Source organism: Pangasianodon hypophthalmus, chromosome 11 (assembly GCF_027358585.1).
Source record: "Pangasianodon hypophthalmus isolate fPanHyp1 chromosome 11, fPanHyp1.pri, whole genome shotgun sequence".
Classification (NCBI taxonomy): domain Eukaryota; kingdom Metazoa; phylum Chordata; class Actinopteri; order Siluriformes; family Pangasiidae; genus Pangasianodon; species Pangasianodon hypophthalmus.
Window position 1 is genome coordinate 2971333 of NC_069720.1, and position 14659 is coordinate 2985991.

The window sequence follows — 14659 nt, forward strand, 5'->3', positions numbered from 1 at the left end:
GCATTATGGGAAGAAGGCAAGCCTGTGGAGGCAGTGTGATGCTCTGGGCAATGTTCTGCTGGGAAACTCTGGGTCCTGGTATTCACGTGGATGTTACTTGTGACAAGTACCACCTACCTAAACATTGCTGTGTTTGCTTTTTATGGAATTTATAAAATTCATGTACATACAGATATGCATTACATTCAAAACAATGTTATTACATTTTTTTTTTTGGTTTGTTTGCTTTTATCTTTTTTTCTTTTTTTCTTTTTTTTTTTTTTAAAGCAGATGTAGCACATTTATTACGCTCTCTCCATATTTCCACGGGTAATTTCGTACCAATTTGATTAGGTTCCCTCCAAATTTCTCTTTCAGAACATAGTAATTACTTCCAAACCTCTCAGAGAATGAGTTAGCTAAACTCAGACTTGCTCAGATCCTGAAGAAATGCCCCCCTACCAACCCCCCACCCCAGGAAGGCAAAGCACATTGATCAGCTGACTGCTCGTCTGTATGCAACTTAAATCTAAATCTTAATAAGTTTAACAGATCTGATGCAGTTCGTTACTCATTTACAGTTAAAAATCTATCTCTGTAATTCCAGTTTAATATCTGTCACTCATAACAGACTGCATCTGTCATCTGATTGGTGTGTGAGCAAATCCTCTGGCTGTTAGCTTTAAATAATGCTCTGGTACACATGATAAAGACCAGAGATACCCCACGTGTGATTGTCACCTGTCTTTGTGCGTGTGTGTGTATGTGTGTGTGTGTGTAGCTGCAGGAGCGGGTGTGTGAGCTACACAGCGCCACCCTCAGGCTGCAGGAGGAAGAGGCAGACAAGCGGACGCAGCTGCAGGAGAGAGATGCTCGCATCGAGACTTTCAGCCAAGAGGTTCACAGCTGCTTTTAGAAAACTTGTGTTAATGAATCAAGTGTGTTATAGCATTAAAGAGAATCAGCAATGAACATATTAAAATATATCCAACATTTTACACCATAGTATTTTTTGCACTTTAGTCTGAAATACTACTGCTACTACTGTTACTACTACTACTACTACTAATACTACTGCAATTACTATTACTACTAGTACTATTACTGCTACTACTGTTACTACTACTGATACTATTACTATTGCTACTACTAATACTACTGCTATTACTATTACTACTAGTACTATTACTGCTACTACTGTTACTACTACTGATACTATTACTATTGCTACTACTAATACTACTGCTATTACTATTACTACTACTGTTATTAGTACTACTACTCCTACCACAGTTACTACTAATGCAACTAGTACCATTACTACTACTACTACTGTTACTACTACTGCTGCTATTACTATTGCTACTACTAATACTGCTAGTAATATTACTACTGCTACCACTACTATTTATACTATTACTATTACTAGTACTATCGCTACTACTAGTACTATTATTACTAATACAATAACCACTACTAAAACTACTACTATTACTATTACTGCTAATACTGCTATTACTATTGCTACTAGTACTACTGCTGCTGATGTTGTTATTATTATTATTAATAATGAAAACCTCAGATTAGTTCTCAACATAACAATAATATATTATAAATTCCTGACATGACTTGTGTGTGTGTGTTTGTGTGTGTGTGTGCGTGTGTGTGTGTGTAGCTGGCTGAGCGTAGTCAGGAGATGACACGCTTGCAGCAGCGGCTGATCCAGCAGGAAGAGAGAAACACAGAGCTGAGTACAGAGCTGCAGCAGCTGCGCAGTCAGAGCCGACTCTCTCAGGACGAGGTGAGACACCTCCTTCCTACGAGACACCAGAACTCGTGTTAATGGATGATTTATAAACAATAATTGTGTGAATCACATCACATCAAGTTGTGTAGAAACCCTGTGTAACTGAGTTTTGTGTGTGCACTGGGGCGAGTTCAGATCTCTTAGATAATCGCAGATGAGTCAACATGATGCTCCAGTATAACACCAGTTACAGGCAATGAGACACAGAAAGACTGTCCAAAAATACTATATATATATATATATATATATATATATATATATATATATATATATATATATATATATATATATATATATATAATATGAAACCAGTTTTCCTCATATTGTTTTTTCCTCATCAAGTTTTGATAGAGATTTTAAAAGAGGAAGGCATAATGTTGATAAACTTACTGTCGAGACTTGGTGAAGTCAACAACTGACAGAGACGTCAGGTAATACCTTCTTTTCATTTGTATTCATCTGCACACACAGTCACTGATGAAAAAGGACTTTCGGGTTTAATAAATCACACTGTCGGTGCTAAATGAAAGTATATGCATTGACATCTCTTTATTTATTAAGGCAAACATGCGAAACCAGACCACATATACAGTCTTCATAATGCTGTTCGCTTAGGTGTGTTTTCCAATAAACTTTTTTTTTTTTTTTTGAAACAGCAGCAGGGGTGAATACTTATGCAATCACGACTTTTACTTGAGATATGTATATTGATTTTTCCAGCTGCTTCAATATAATGGACTATTTTGTATAGAATCATGACAATCCTAGTGCATTTTAGTTCACTACAAAATGTAGGGGGTGAATACTTATGCAGGCCACTGTAGATGTCTTGCTGCTATGAATTAATATTAAATAAACAAGACTCAACTGTATGTTCTTATTGTATCTCACATACATTCCTCTGTGTGATCTGAGTGGCCTGTTGTTTCCTCTACGAATTGTTGATGTGAACGCGGTGTGGAAGTGTGACATGGTGGATCGATCGGAGTGTGGAAGTGGAGTGCACTCCAGTCAGTTCAGTCATCTGGACTCATCTCTCTCTCTCTCTCTTTCTCCCTCCCTCTCTCTCTCTCTCTCAGCCTTCACTTCATCCTCTTTAAGTGCTGTCAGTGTTGCACGCTCACAGGCCCACTCTCTGTCCCTCTTTAATTGGTCAAGGAAAAGCAGCCTTGTCATTTTGTGGTCAGCAAACTCCTCAGTCTAAAAAATAAAAAAATAAAAAATGAGGAGCAGAAACCCCATCCGGAGCTGCTTCTTCTCTGCCCTGATTGCAGGAGTAATGATCGGTGCTGGGTGTGCGTGCCGTGCCGTGTGTCAATTGTCTGTTTTCAGTTCTGCCTTTTAAAAATAATTGCTCGTGCTGCAGCTGGATCGGTGCGAGGCCACTAATGATCGCCGCTGGTTGTGCAGAACGCAGCAGCATGCAGGGGGAGTCAGAGCGAACCAGTAATGAGAAAAGATGAGGAAGCTGTATTTCTACGTGTTTGCATTTATAGCACTTATCATTTTGAAGTGTGTATGCATGCGCGTGTGTGTGTTTGCACTGCCTGCATTTTGATATATAGATTAAATATTTTGTAATCATGTATGTGTGCACAAAGCCGTGTGTGCATTCTGTGTCTGTTCTATCATTGAACCTACACACACACACACACACACACAGCGCTCTGACTACTTTAATTGTCTTTGCTTTTTTTTCATTACCTTTATTGGCTCTCTTCTACATCGCATGTGCTCAGGGATTGTGTAAAGGTCATTGTGAGACCTTCTGAATGTTCTCCCACGCACTCTCTCTCTCTGTCTCTCACACACACACACACACACACACACACAGGCAAACTGTCTACCTTACATGTCTTATTTCTTGTTATTAAAGACTGTGAATGTCTTGGATAATATTGCTGTGCAGTCAATTAAAATGATTTCATACTCATGTGAAATATGGTATTTTATATATAACAGTACGTAAGCGTAATATTACATTACAGTTGCAGTATCTCTGGACATGTAAACCAATAAATATAATCAATGTAGGAAGACGTTATTTATTTATTTATTTACTTACTTACTTATTTACACCCAAGAAACAACTGTAGATGGGCTAGGAACATCTCTACATCTTTACCCTCATTAAAACTCCTCCTGTCATCTCTGCTAGTCTAATATCACAAACATTGGCTAACTTAGCTCAGCGATTAGCTAGCTACTATTAAATTCTCTAACTTAAATTAGAGTCTCAGTTGACGTCAACATTTTCACGGTGATTTATTTAACACCAGAGAGACTTACCTTGTAATTGTCCCATAATCATGGAGCGTATTGAGTGTCATCACAAACTGTGCTCTTTGTTTATATCCATTTTATACAGATTTACTGAGAAAGTGATTTTTTTTTTTTTACAGCACAAAGAAAGATCTGAATACCAATACTCATAATTTCAGTATTATCTCCTCACTACATGCGCTTGACTCTGACACAGATAAGCTTAGACGGTTCGAGTTAATAACACTCTGACTTGTACTTTCAGACTCGGGCGCTTGACGGGCGTCTGGCGGAGCTAAACGGCCAGCTGGCACGCGCTCAGCTCTGGGGTCAGCAGCAGCTCGTCTCCCTGCAGTCCAGAGAGGAGGAACTGGTGCTCCTGAAGGTGGAGGTGGCCTCCCTCAGAGAGAACTACTGCTCCAAAGTAGCTCAGGTTAAACATGCTTGCGCGCGCACACACATACACACACAAGCTTTCTTCAGAAGGCTTCTGTCATATTAACCCCTTGGTGTGTGTGTATGTGTGTGGGTGTGTGTTGTACAGCTGGAAACCTTACACACTGAGCTGGACTCTGTAGAACAGAAGTACAGGGCCGCTGTGAGTGAGGTGGAGGTGTTGAGGCAGGCGTTGGGTGACGCGCGCTCTGACAGTTCCCGTCTGCACCGAGAGAGCGAGCTGGTGGTCACCAATGTCAACCAGTGGGTCAAAGAGCAAAAGTAAGATCACAGCACAGTAGGGTGAATACTTCCACACTGCAAAATATGACATCTTAGCAAGTAAAATTATCTAGAGTGTAGTCAAATGTATGTAGTATTTCCTGTTATATGTAGACAATAGGCCAAATCTACGATTATTAATCCTATTTCAAGACATTTTTTCTCATTTCAGGCTTGAAATAATTATATAATTATAATATTTTTATTCCTCCACCACAGAGCGGTAGTTTTTTCTTCAGTAGCTTTCTTCCTGTTTGTATGTTTTAAGGGTATTTCTGGCATACAGATTAGAAACAAGAAGCACTAGACATGGTTGTGGCATAGGCGTCACCATCCACACGATTGGCATCAAGTTCAACTTGTTCTAATTTTAAGCATTTATTTCTACAAAGATGCAAACTTATCTGCCAATAGAAAAGGAAAATTTAATGCTTGAAATGAGTAAAAGCATCTAAAAACAGGCTGAATGCTCTTATATTTGATTTATAATAATCTCATAATCAAATATATTTGATAAATTTGCCGTTAATCAAGATACACACACTGTCCACTTTATTAGGAACACTTGTACACACGCGCACACACACTCATGCAGTTATCTAATCAGCCAATCATGCGGCAGTAGCGTAATGCAAAAAAATCGTGCAGATACAGGTCAAGAGCTTCAGTTATTGTTCACATCAAACATCAGAATGAAGAAAAAGTGTGATGTCTGTGACTTTGAGCGTGGAATGGATGTTGGTACCAGAAGGGCTGGTTTGAGTATTTCATAAACTGCTGATCTTGTAGGATTTTCACACACAGCAGTCTCTAGAGTTTATTTAATAGTGAGCTCCACCATGCTCATGCTTAAACAATAAATTCACAGAGGTAAAGACTCCCAGCTCTAGAGATACTCTCTTAAGTTTTTGAATTTTTTCATAACATATTCTTTATAAAATACTATAATCTCTTTTGCTTTGTAGCTTTACACACTAGGACATCACTGTATTATTATATTGTATTTACTAATTTATTTTTAATGTCATTTTTCTCTGGCACTTATTTCCCAATCTGCAAGCGTGACCCTGTGAATCTCTGTCTTCTTTCATCTCACGTAACCCGAATCTCTGAGTGTTTCCAATGAGACATTACTAGTTCTCATGAATGCTTGTAAACTGCGTCTCACTAGGCAGGCCAACGAGAAGCTCGGCCTCAAAATCAGAGACCAGAGCAAGAAGATCATCCACCTCACAGCTGAAAAAGAGTAAGAGCTGTTAGTGTTTTAAACAGTGTGTGTTTGAGAGATGAGTAGTGTCATGCATAGGCAGAAACAAGTCTTTTCTTCTCCCAGTCATCTGCAGGAGAACGTGGAGAAGCTGCAGGCGGAGATCCGGAGGCTGAGGGCGGAGCTCGATGAGCAAAGAATGGAGGCAGAGAGATTCAAGGTATATTTACAGCATATTTATCTCTCTCTCTATATAGATAGATAGAAAGATAGATAGATAGATAGATAGATAGATATAGATATAGACATAGATATCACTTATTAAATCTTTTCTCGAGAAGTGTGAAATCCAGTTTGCAAATCCAGGCCAAAAAAAAGGATACCTGCTGGATTGTGGGTTTTTTTTTTAATTAACATATTCATGAGATGATTTTGAGATCATGATTTTGAGTCATGTTTGTGCGCTGTTTTCTGTTTAATCATTTTATTGGGGCTTCGAAGTCAAGCAATTTTTGATCCAAGACAGAAAAAAATTAGGTCTTGAAATGAAGTTTGGGTGACTTCATGACCTCCAACAAGCAGCTAAGGAGAATTTATGGAAACATCTTGACTAGAACAAAAGTACTCAGTGTGTGTTGTATAGCTAAAGAGTCTTTTATTTGTGTTTTTATTTCTTATATTTTTTTTATCATATAACTAAATATCTTATTAATTATTTATTCATATTTAAATATTTTTAACATTACTGTTAATATTATTGCATTTTATTATTCCTAATTGTTATTAATATTAATAAATAATAACTAAATGCAAATTATTTGAATTAATTGAATGTGTTATTGGAAATCAATCACATCAGTTACTCATATAATTTGAAAATCGGTTTGATTGTAGTTTTATTTAAAATAGGAAGTGATTTTAATAATTAATTTATATTTCAATACAAAGTAAAATAAGCAAATAATCTCTAATGTCATCAGTAAATATGAGGTGTGTATTTGCCTAATGAGTCTAATATTTGAATCGAGTTGAAAGTGTATTTGTGTATATTCATAAACTACACAACATATTGTGTATTTTCATAAACTAGATCTGTGCTGCAGTTTTAAGGGGAAGACCTCGGAAACTTTCTTTATGTTGGCTAAGATGTTTGAGAAGTCCAGATGTGATATTATGATGAGGACTGTGGGGAACTGATGAAATTCCAGGCACATTGACGTACTACTGCTATGACCTGGATGAATTACAACCTTCAGAGAGTTGTTATTGCATTATAATTGTGTTCACTGCTTTTTTGCAGGTGTTTCAGACCAAGAGCACGAGTGAGCAGCTGCACAGCCGTCAGCCTCCTGCACTGTGAGTGCTCGCACCATCACCACCGTATCTCTTCATTTGACTCTGAGGTTTCAGACAGTATTTATGTCTGTGATCAATTCTTACAAAAAAAAAAAAAAAAAAAGCAGCTTCACAAAAGTTTCAGAAACGCTGATTTTCTTTGTACTTGTGTGCGTATGTTGATCACCAGTAAAGTGCAAAGCGCGTTCCTGACACAGCTCATTTGCATGTAGTGACACCCACAAAACTCCATAAAAGGTCAAGTGCACAGACAGCTGGGAGCACGAAATGAACAATCAGGGTAAAAGCTGAAAGGCAGAAGTGGAAGTTATTCTGACTCACTTTGATGCCTGTAATTGATGCTAAATCTTCCATCAGCTGAGGCGTTTGTTTACGGCTTGCGACTATGCGCAGACAGACCGGCCTGTCCTCCGTTTATACACTGCCATTTCTTTTGTCATAACCGAATGATTTATGGGTTTTATATTGGCTCAGTTTTTTATTTTTGATATTCTTTAATTAACGCCAGTAATATATTAAATGACTGGTTTTCACAAAGTGCTCTCGATGGTACTCTTAGCCCCAGATACTAAGTTTTTTTCCGAATTTATTTTCATAATTTCGGATTTTCATGAATACCAAATTTCTTGTGTAAACATTCGTACAATTGTTTTACGAATAAATCCGTTCATATCCAGCTTTATAAATGAGTAGAAATGTGTGAAAATGATTGGTTGTTAATTCAGGAAAGTCCTTTGATTATGTAAAATAAAACACAGCATCATCGATCAGCAGTGTTGCTGAGTCTTCAGCGTGATGTTCCACTGCTCCACACTGGTTTCTTTCGCTACTAAACATGATTGTTCAAATTTAAAAAATATTGTGTGTGTGTTACTTCAAGTTAAAGGGAAGTAAAAGTGTGTTTTTTGTAATATATACCATTAACATTCAAATATTTCAAAATATATATTCAGAATATATATTCAAATATAAATTTCAAAATTTCTGGCCATATTGCCAGCCCCTAGTTAAAACCTTATATGTGTAAATGCAGTTATTATTTTAGTTTTATAGTATTATTTAGTTTTTTTCTTTAATCTTATATTAAAGATAAGCAAATACCAAGCTGACCTATCTTCACTCTTAGGGGAAAAAAATCCATCTAGCATTTATCAATTAAACATTCTCTGGTTTGTCCTTCTAGTGGAATCCTTAAACTTTCTGTGTGGAAACCTTCAGCAGAGACTCATCTTTCCCTCCCAAAAAAAAAGTTCAAAGTTAAACCCTATTAGAAAGCTAAAATCATGCAGAAAGTTTTAGAGGAACCAGTTCTATTACATGTGTGTCTTATCTTTAATAAACAGCAGTGTGTGATGCGCTAGGTCCATTAGGCAGAAGTGTAAGGCCCGTCGTTTCACTGACATGATTCTGCTCCGTGGACATTCGCTTATCTTCTCTAACGATGTGTAATTGTAAAGACAAACTGTGGAGGAATCTTTTGACATGCCAAACGCAATATTGGCTTTTCCCTTAAGGATCTGCCGCACAGCAGAACCCATTTGGGTTCTGGCCCAGTATCAGGTTCACTAACTGCTGCCATTACATCCTGTCTGTGTATATACACACACACACACACACACACCATCCTGCACCTTCAGCCATGTTAATGTCAGTGCTGGAGGTACAGACCTACTCAAAGTGCTGCACTTTACTAAACTTTACTGAGTTTCAGGGGAAAAACGGTTACTGGAGCGTTAAGTGGATAATCACCCCGGAGACTGTGACTCTCTTGACTAATCATTCAGAGAGAGACAGAAACCAGAGAGCACAGGGATGGAAAATTATACACACACATTAACACACTTGGCTTGTTCACGTAACTGTGTGACTAAATGAAGCCCAGTTAATGTTCGAAGACATGCAGAAATCCTGCAGGCCTGGATAGAGAGAGAGAGAGAGAGAGAGAGAGAGAGAGATGAAATTCAAACAAATAAGGAAGTGAAGTGCTTGATTTGATTTTTAAGGCATATGTGGGTTCTGGTGATCTTAATGTGACTGTGCTACAATACATCCACTAGCTACGTCTTGACCCTCTTGGTCTGCTAACCTAATCTGGAAAAGGCAATGTGTGGCATCTGATATCGTTACTACAGAGCATGAGGAAGAGTGTATTTGGGGAGGTATGAAATGCCACACATTTTAACTGAGAGGATCCAAAAACTGTTCAGAGGATATGAAAAAGTTTAGCAGTCTTTAAAAAGATGAAGAGAGAAGTTTGTTGGACACCTGACCATCATACCCATTTGTGTTTTTTTTGAACATCCCATTTCAGATTTAGTCCCCCTTTGCTAATAACCTCCGCCCTTGTTCTGGGAAGGTTTTCCACTAGATTTTGGCGCGTATCTGTGGTGGATGTGTGATCATTCTGCCACAAGAGGTGAGGTCACTGATGTTGGGTGAGGAGGTCTGGGGTGCAGTCGGACTTCCAGTTCATCCCAAAGGTGTTCAGTGGGGTTGAGGTCAGCGTAACTTGCCAGGAACTGGTCACTGGGTGCTCTTTGCGAAGGGTGCTTGGACGTGCACTATTGGACCAAGAATGTGACTCCTGACACACTAAACATCTTGTTGTTTTAAATTAAATTACTTTTTAAATCTCTTCTTAAATTTGGCATAAGGTTATGCAAACTTTTGCCCTCTGCAGTTTCCCAGAGTTGAGTTTTAAGATTCTTCCTGTGCTTCATTGGTTGGGGGTTTTATAGTCACACTCTCCGTAAACTGCTGGCACTTTGCCTGCACATTTTAAAGAGAAATAAAAAGAACATTGCTTTGATAAGATGCTTTCATCCAAAAAACCCGACTATTCATTAGCACTTTGCTCTTTCCGGTTCACTCGCTGTAACATCCCTCCGGCTGATAGAGAGCCTGTCCTGTTTATTTGGATATCAGGGAATAAAAAAAACTCGTATTCTACGCTTTTCCAAGCAGAAGTTATATGTGGATGTGGCATAAATGGTACTTGGGATTAGATTTTCAGAGCAGATTGCTGTTATTAGCAGGGAAAAAAGAGGGGGGCAGAACACACAGCCGTCTTACTGGGAGGCAATCTATTTTCTTTTCATACAGGGCCGGAGCGGCTCTTAATGCACTGAAGCAAAAGTGCTTTGGTCCGCAACCTTTCACGCCTTCACCTCCTTTATGTGATTGAATAGTTAATAACTTTGATTTGCCTTTGAAAGCGCGTGCTGTGGGGCCTGTTCATCTGTCGGACTACAGAAAAGAAACCCACGTTCTCCTGCTCGCGTTCTCCTCAGGCCATCCTCTTCTTACACAGTATGTGACGTTTGTACTTTGATCTTTTTTGTCTTTCCGACTTTTAAGGGCCCACTTTATCCAAAACTGGGATAAATGGTAGACCTAGAGTGCCGTAGACTTCATCTTGAGTTCATTTCTCGACTTGCCTCCCTCTCTCCCTCGCTCTCTGTCTCTCTCTCTCTCTCTCTCTCTCTCTCTGTCTCTCTCTCAGGCGTCTGCTCTCATCAGTGTGTTTGGTGTACTCAGACCCCCGTGTGAATGTGACCCTCCCTAATTGTGCCTCATGCTCATTTGCTCGCGCCACATGAGGTCCTGATTGCTTATTTATTCTCCTCAGGGCTCCTCATGGACATTAAAATGATTGACTCGTTTCATTCGGTGCACATTTATCAAGCTTTATTTGATAAGCTTTGCTTTCCTGGATATCCACAAACGCCTCATTCTCCCACTCCAAATTCATAACGCACCACTGCGGACTGTTATTCACACGTCTAATTGTTTCTCCAGCTAATTATATGCGAGTGCGAATAATTTTGCATGCACAAAACCTGTTTATCCCAGGCGGAATTAACGGGCACAAAAGGGCAAGCATTAGCAAAGCTGCAGGAGTAGTCAAAGAGCCGATTGTGTATGCAAAACTGCCAGATAGGACAACAACTTAGGAAACAAGGGAGCATGAGGGTTCAAAGATTTTTTTTCTTCTTCTTTTAAAAAGGGAAATGTATATGCAGCCCTGGTTTAAAAAAAAAAAAAAAAAAGATGCATAGTTTGTTAATTGGTTGTATTTTTTTGCTGCAAGTCTGTGCTGCAGAGAGCTCATTATACCTGAGGAAGCCGATGAGCTCCGCTGTGACATTTGACTGTTTGCACTTGTGTCCAGCAGTGACGTGGCCTCAGGGGCTACAGGAGATCCAGAGAGCTGCAGGGAGGTAAAGAGGCAGAGCAGGCTAGCAGAGAAACCAAACCACACTGGAAGGGTAGGTCAGGGTGACAGGAACAGGAAAGAGTCGACCAGTGTGATGCTGATGGTGACGAGCAGCTCAGAGAGCATAGAGCTTATCCGTATTGTCACTAAAATTCACATATGAACAGCAAAATATATGTGAATTGTAAAGGTGTTTAGAGTTCATCTACAGGGTGATTACATTTTTATTATGTATAAGGTGGATATATTTCTATATGATGTGGCTTCATGCACAGATGAGGTTGTTAAAGTCATGAGTTTGTATTAAAGGTAGCTAAATTCATAGATGTGGGTGCAAAATTTTTAAACAAGTTTGCTAAATTTGTAAATGAGGTTGCTGAATTCATGAATCTGTACACGCGGTTGCTAAATACATAAATTCCTTTAAGAGGTTTCTAAATTCATAGACGAGTTTGCTAAATTCTTAGATGAGGTTGCTGAATGCATGTGAAACGTTGCTAAATTCACAAATTTGTGTATGAGGTAGCTAAAGTCATAGATGAGTTTACAAAATTTATATACGAGGTTGCTAAATTTATGAATTGGTATATGAGGTTGCTAAATTCATAGAAAAGGTTGTTAAATTTATAGAAGAGGGTGCTAAATTCATAAATTTGTATATGAGATTGATAAATTCAGACAAGCGTGCTAGATTTATGAGGTTGCTAAATTCATGAATATATATATATATGTAAGTGCTTGCTGAATCATAGACAAGGTTGCAAAATTCATAGATGAGGGTACGAAATCCCTGAATTTGTATATGAGGTTGCTAAATTCCTTAATCTATATACAAGGTTCCTAAATGCATGAATTTATATACGAGGTTGCTGAATTTATATTCCAGGTTGGTGAATTCATGAACTCGTATAAAAGGGCGATACATTCATAAATAGGGTTGCTAAATTCATGAAGTTGTACACAAGGTTGCTAAATTCATAGACAAAGTTGCCAAATTTATGGATTTAGATACGAGATTAATAAATTCATGAATTTTATAAATGAGATTGCTAAATTTTATTAATATTTAATTAATTCTATTAATTTATATAAGAGCTTGCTAAATTAATACACAGGGTTGGTGAATTTGTAGATGAGGTAGCTAAATTCATGAATTTATAAATGAGGTTGATAAATCCATAGACAAGGTTGCTAGTTTCATGAATTTGTATAAGAGCTTGCAACATTCATGTGCAAGGTTGCTAAATTCATGATTTCATATGCAAGCTTTGTAGACAAGGTTGGTAAATTCATAGATAAGGTTGCAAAATGTATGAGTTCATAGATGGCATTGCTAAATTCATGAATTTATATACGAGGTTACTGAGTTGATATATGAGGTTGCTGAATTCATAGATGGGTGTGCTAAATTTATGAATTTGTCCACAAGGTAAAATTTATAGAAGAGGTTGATGAATTCATGAATTTGTATTGAGGTTACTAAATTTATTTATTTATCTACAAGCTTGCTAAATTCATGAATTTGTAAATGAACTTGGTAAATTTGTACATGAGGTTGCTAATTTCATGAATTTATATACGAGGTTGCTAAATTCATGATTTAGTGTATAAAACATTGCTAAATTCATAGATGAGGTTGGTAAATTCATGAATATATACGATTGTTAATTTTTGTTAAATTTCATAGTCGATGTTAGCGGATTCATTTTATTTGTTGTTTTTATTACTTTTTTGACATTTTGTTGCATTTGCTTTAAAAGAATATTTTTAATAAAAGTTGCATCTTCCGTTTTTCCTGCCGCGTTTCAGATCGGGAATCTTGAGCCATCAGCGGGAGAACGTGAGCAGAAAGAAGCCTCCGGCGCTGCGGCTGGAGCGGAGCTGAGGTGTGTGTGCAGAGCCACGCCCGGCTCCAGTTTCGCCGCTGAAGTGGCGCGGCGAGTCGCTCGAAGGGCACTGGAGAGAAGGACCCTATGTAGGGCACATCGCTGGGAGTTTACACCACAGCACTCACTGAATGTACAACATCTCAGGGATTCTCTGTGACACTGAGACTCTTTTTAAAAAGTAATACAGGATTGATGAAAATATCTAAATAGAAGTGATGGAGAATTGGGTTTGTTTATACCTCCGTTTATTTTATAAACCTGTTAAACTTGAATAATATCATGACACTATGATAGATGCTATATGGTATAAGATGATGCCGCTTTTCTTTAGCAGTGAAAACGAGTGCAGTTTTCATTTTTCAGAATGACAGGCGCCGAGTGTCAGTGTTTGTTAATCATCTTGAAACTTGTTTTGCTCTGAGGTAAGTGAAGACGTGAGCCGTTATTGCAGCTTTCTGTGTGTTTGTTCACTGTGGTGATATTTAATGTAATATTTTTTTTGACATTTCAGCATTTGTCTTAAATTTCTCAGAGGCTTTCAGATGAAAACTTTTAAAACCTGGAGGGATTTGAAACCTTTAGAAAGGATTTTCAAAACACATCTAGTGTCTGTTTTTACGTCTGATCTTTTTTACAACACTAATGTCTGTTTCTCTGAACATAAATCCATCAGTGTGCGCGCAATACCTGTGTTTTGTGTGACATTTTGTTTGTTCACGTAACTGTAGTGTGTAAAGTGTGTCATATTCCTGACAAATCATGTAGGCAATAATTTATATTTACATTCATGTAACGTCAATCTAGTGTTCCTGTGTCAGTGATGTAAAGTTGTGTTTAAGTCGGGACTGTCCCGTATGCTCAGGACCAGGCGAGTTGTAACTGCGTGATCTCTGAGCCGTAATCTCAGCACAAGGAGACCTGCTCTGCTCAGGCAAAATCAATAAACAGCATTCTCTCTCACCCAGCACTCAATACACAACACTTAAGGTGTCTGTGAAAACTAAAAACGCCAATAACTGTTATTAATGCCCTGAAATTTTCCAAAGCACAGCATTTAAGGCTAAGTCTGTCATTCTGGTTACTGCCAATCCTTTCCACTCACTGTGAATTTTAAATACTACTACTACTGATAATAATAATAATAATAATAATACATACATACATCTTGAATTTGATGTGACATTATGACATTATTCCATTAGTCATCATTTATTGTGTAAGGAATA

General features: G+C 38.0%; 1 protein-coding gene across 5 annotated transcripts in view; it reads left to right on the forward strand.

The window, feature by feature from the left end:
- LOC113536638 (myosin-11) overlaps window positions 1-14659 on the forward strand; it is a 172422-nt gene extending 157763 nt beyond the window's left edge. For 2 of the 5 annotated variants that reach the window (XM_053238119.1, XM_053238120.1), the window contains 9 exons: window positions 761-877; window positions 1655-1780; window positions 4314-4481; window positions 4593-4765; window positions 5937-6011; window positions 6099-6192; window positions 7273-7328; window positions 11500-11596; window positions 13354-14658. In XM_053238119.1, coding sequence (XP_053094094.1) covers window positions 761-877; window positions 1655-1780; window positions 4314-4481; window positions 4593-4765; window positions 5937-6011; window positions 6099-6192; window positions 7273-7328; window positions 11500-11596; window positions 13354-13590 — 1143 coding nt within the window. In that variant the 3' untranslated portion in view covers window positions 13591-14658. Of the gene's footprint in view, window positions 1-760; window positions 878-1654; window positions 1781-4313; window positions 4482-4592; window positions 4766-5936; window positions 6012-6098; window positions 6193-7272; window positions 7329-11499; window positions 11597-13353 lie in introns of all 5 variants that reach the window. The other 3 variants (XM_053238123.1, XM_053238122.1, XM_053238124.1) reach the window with 3 other exon arrangements.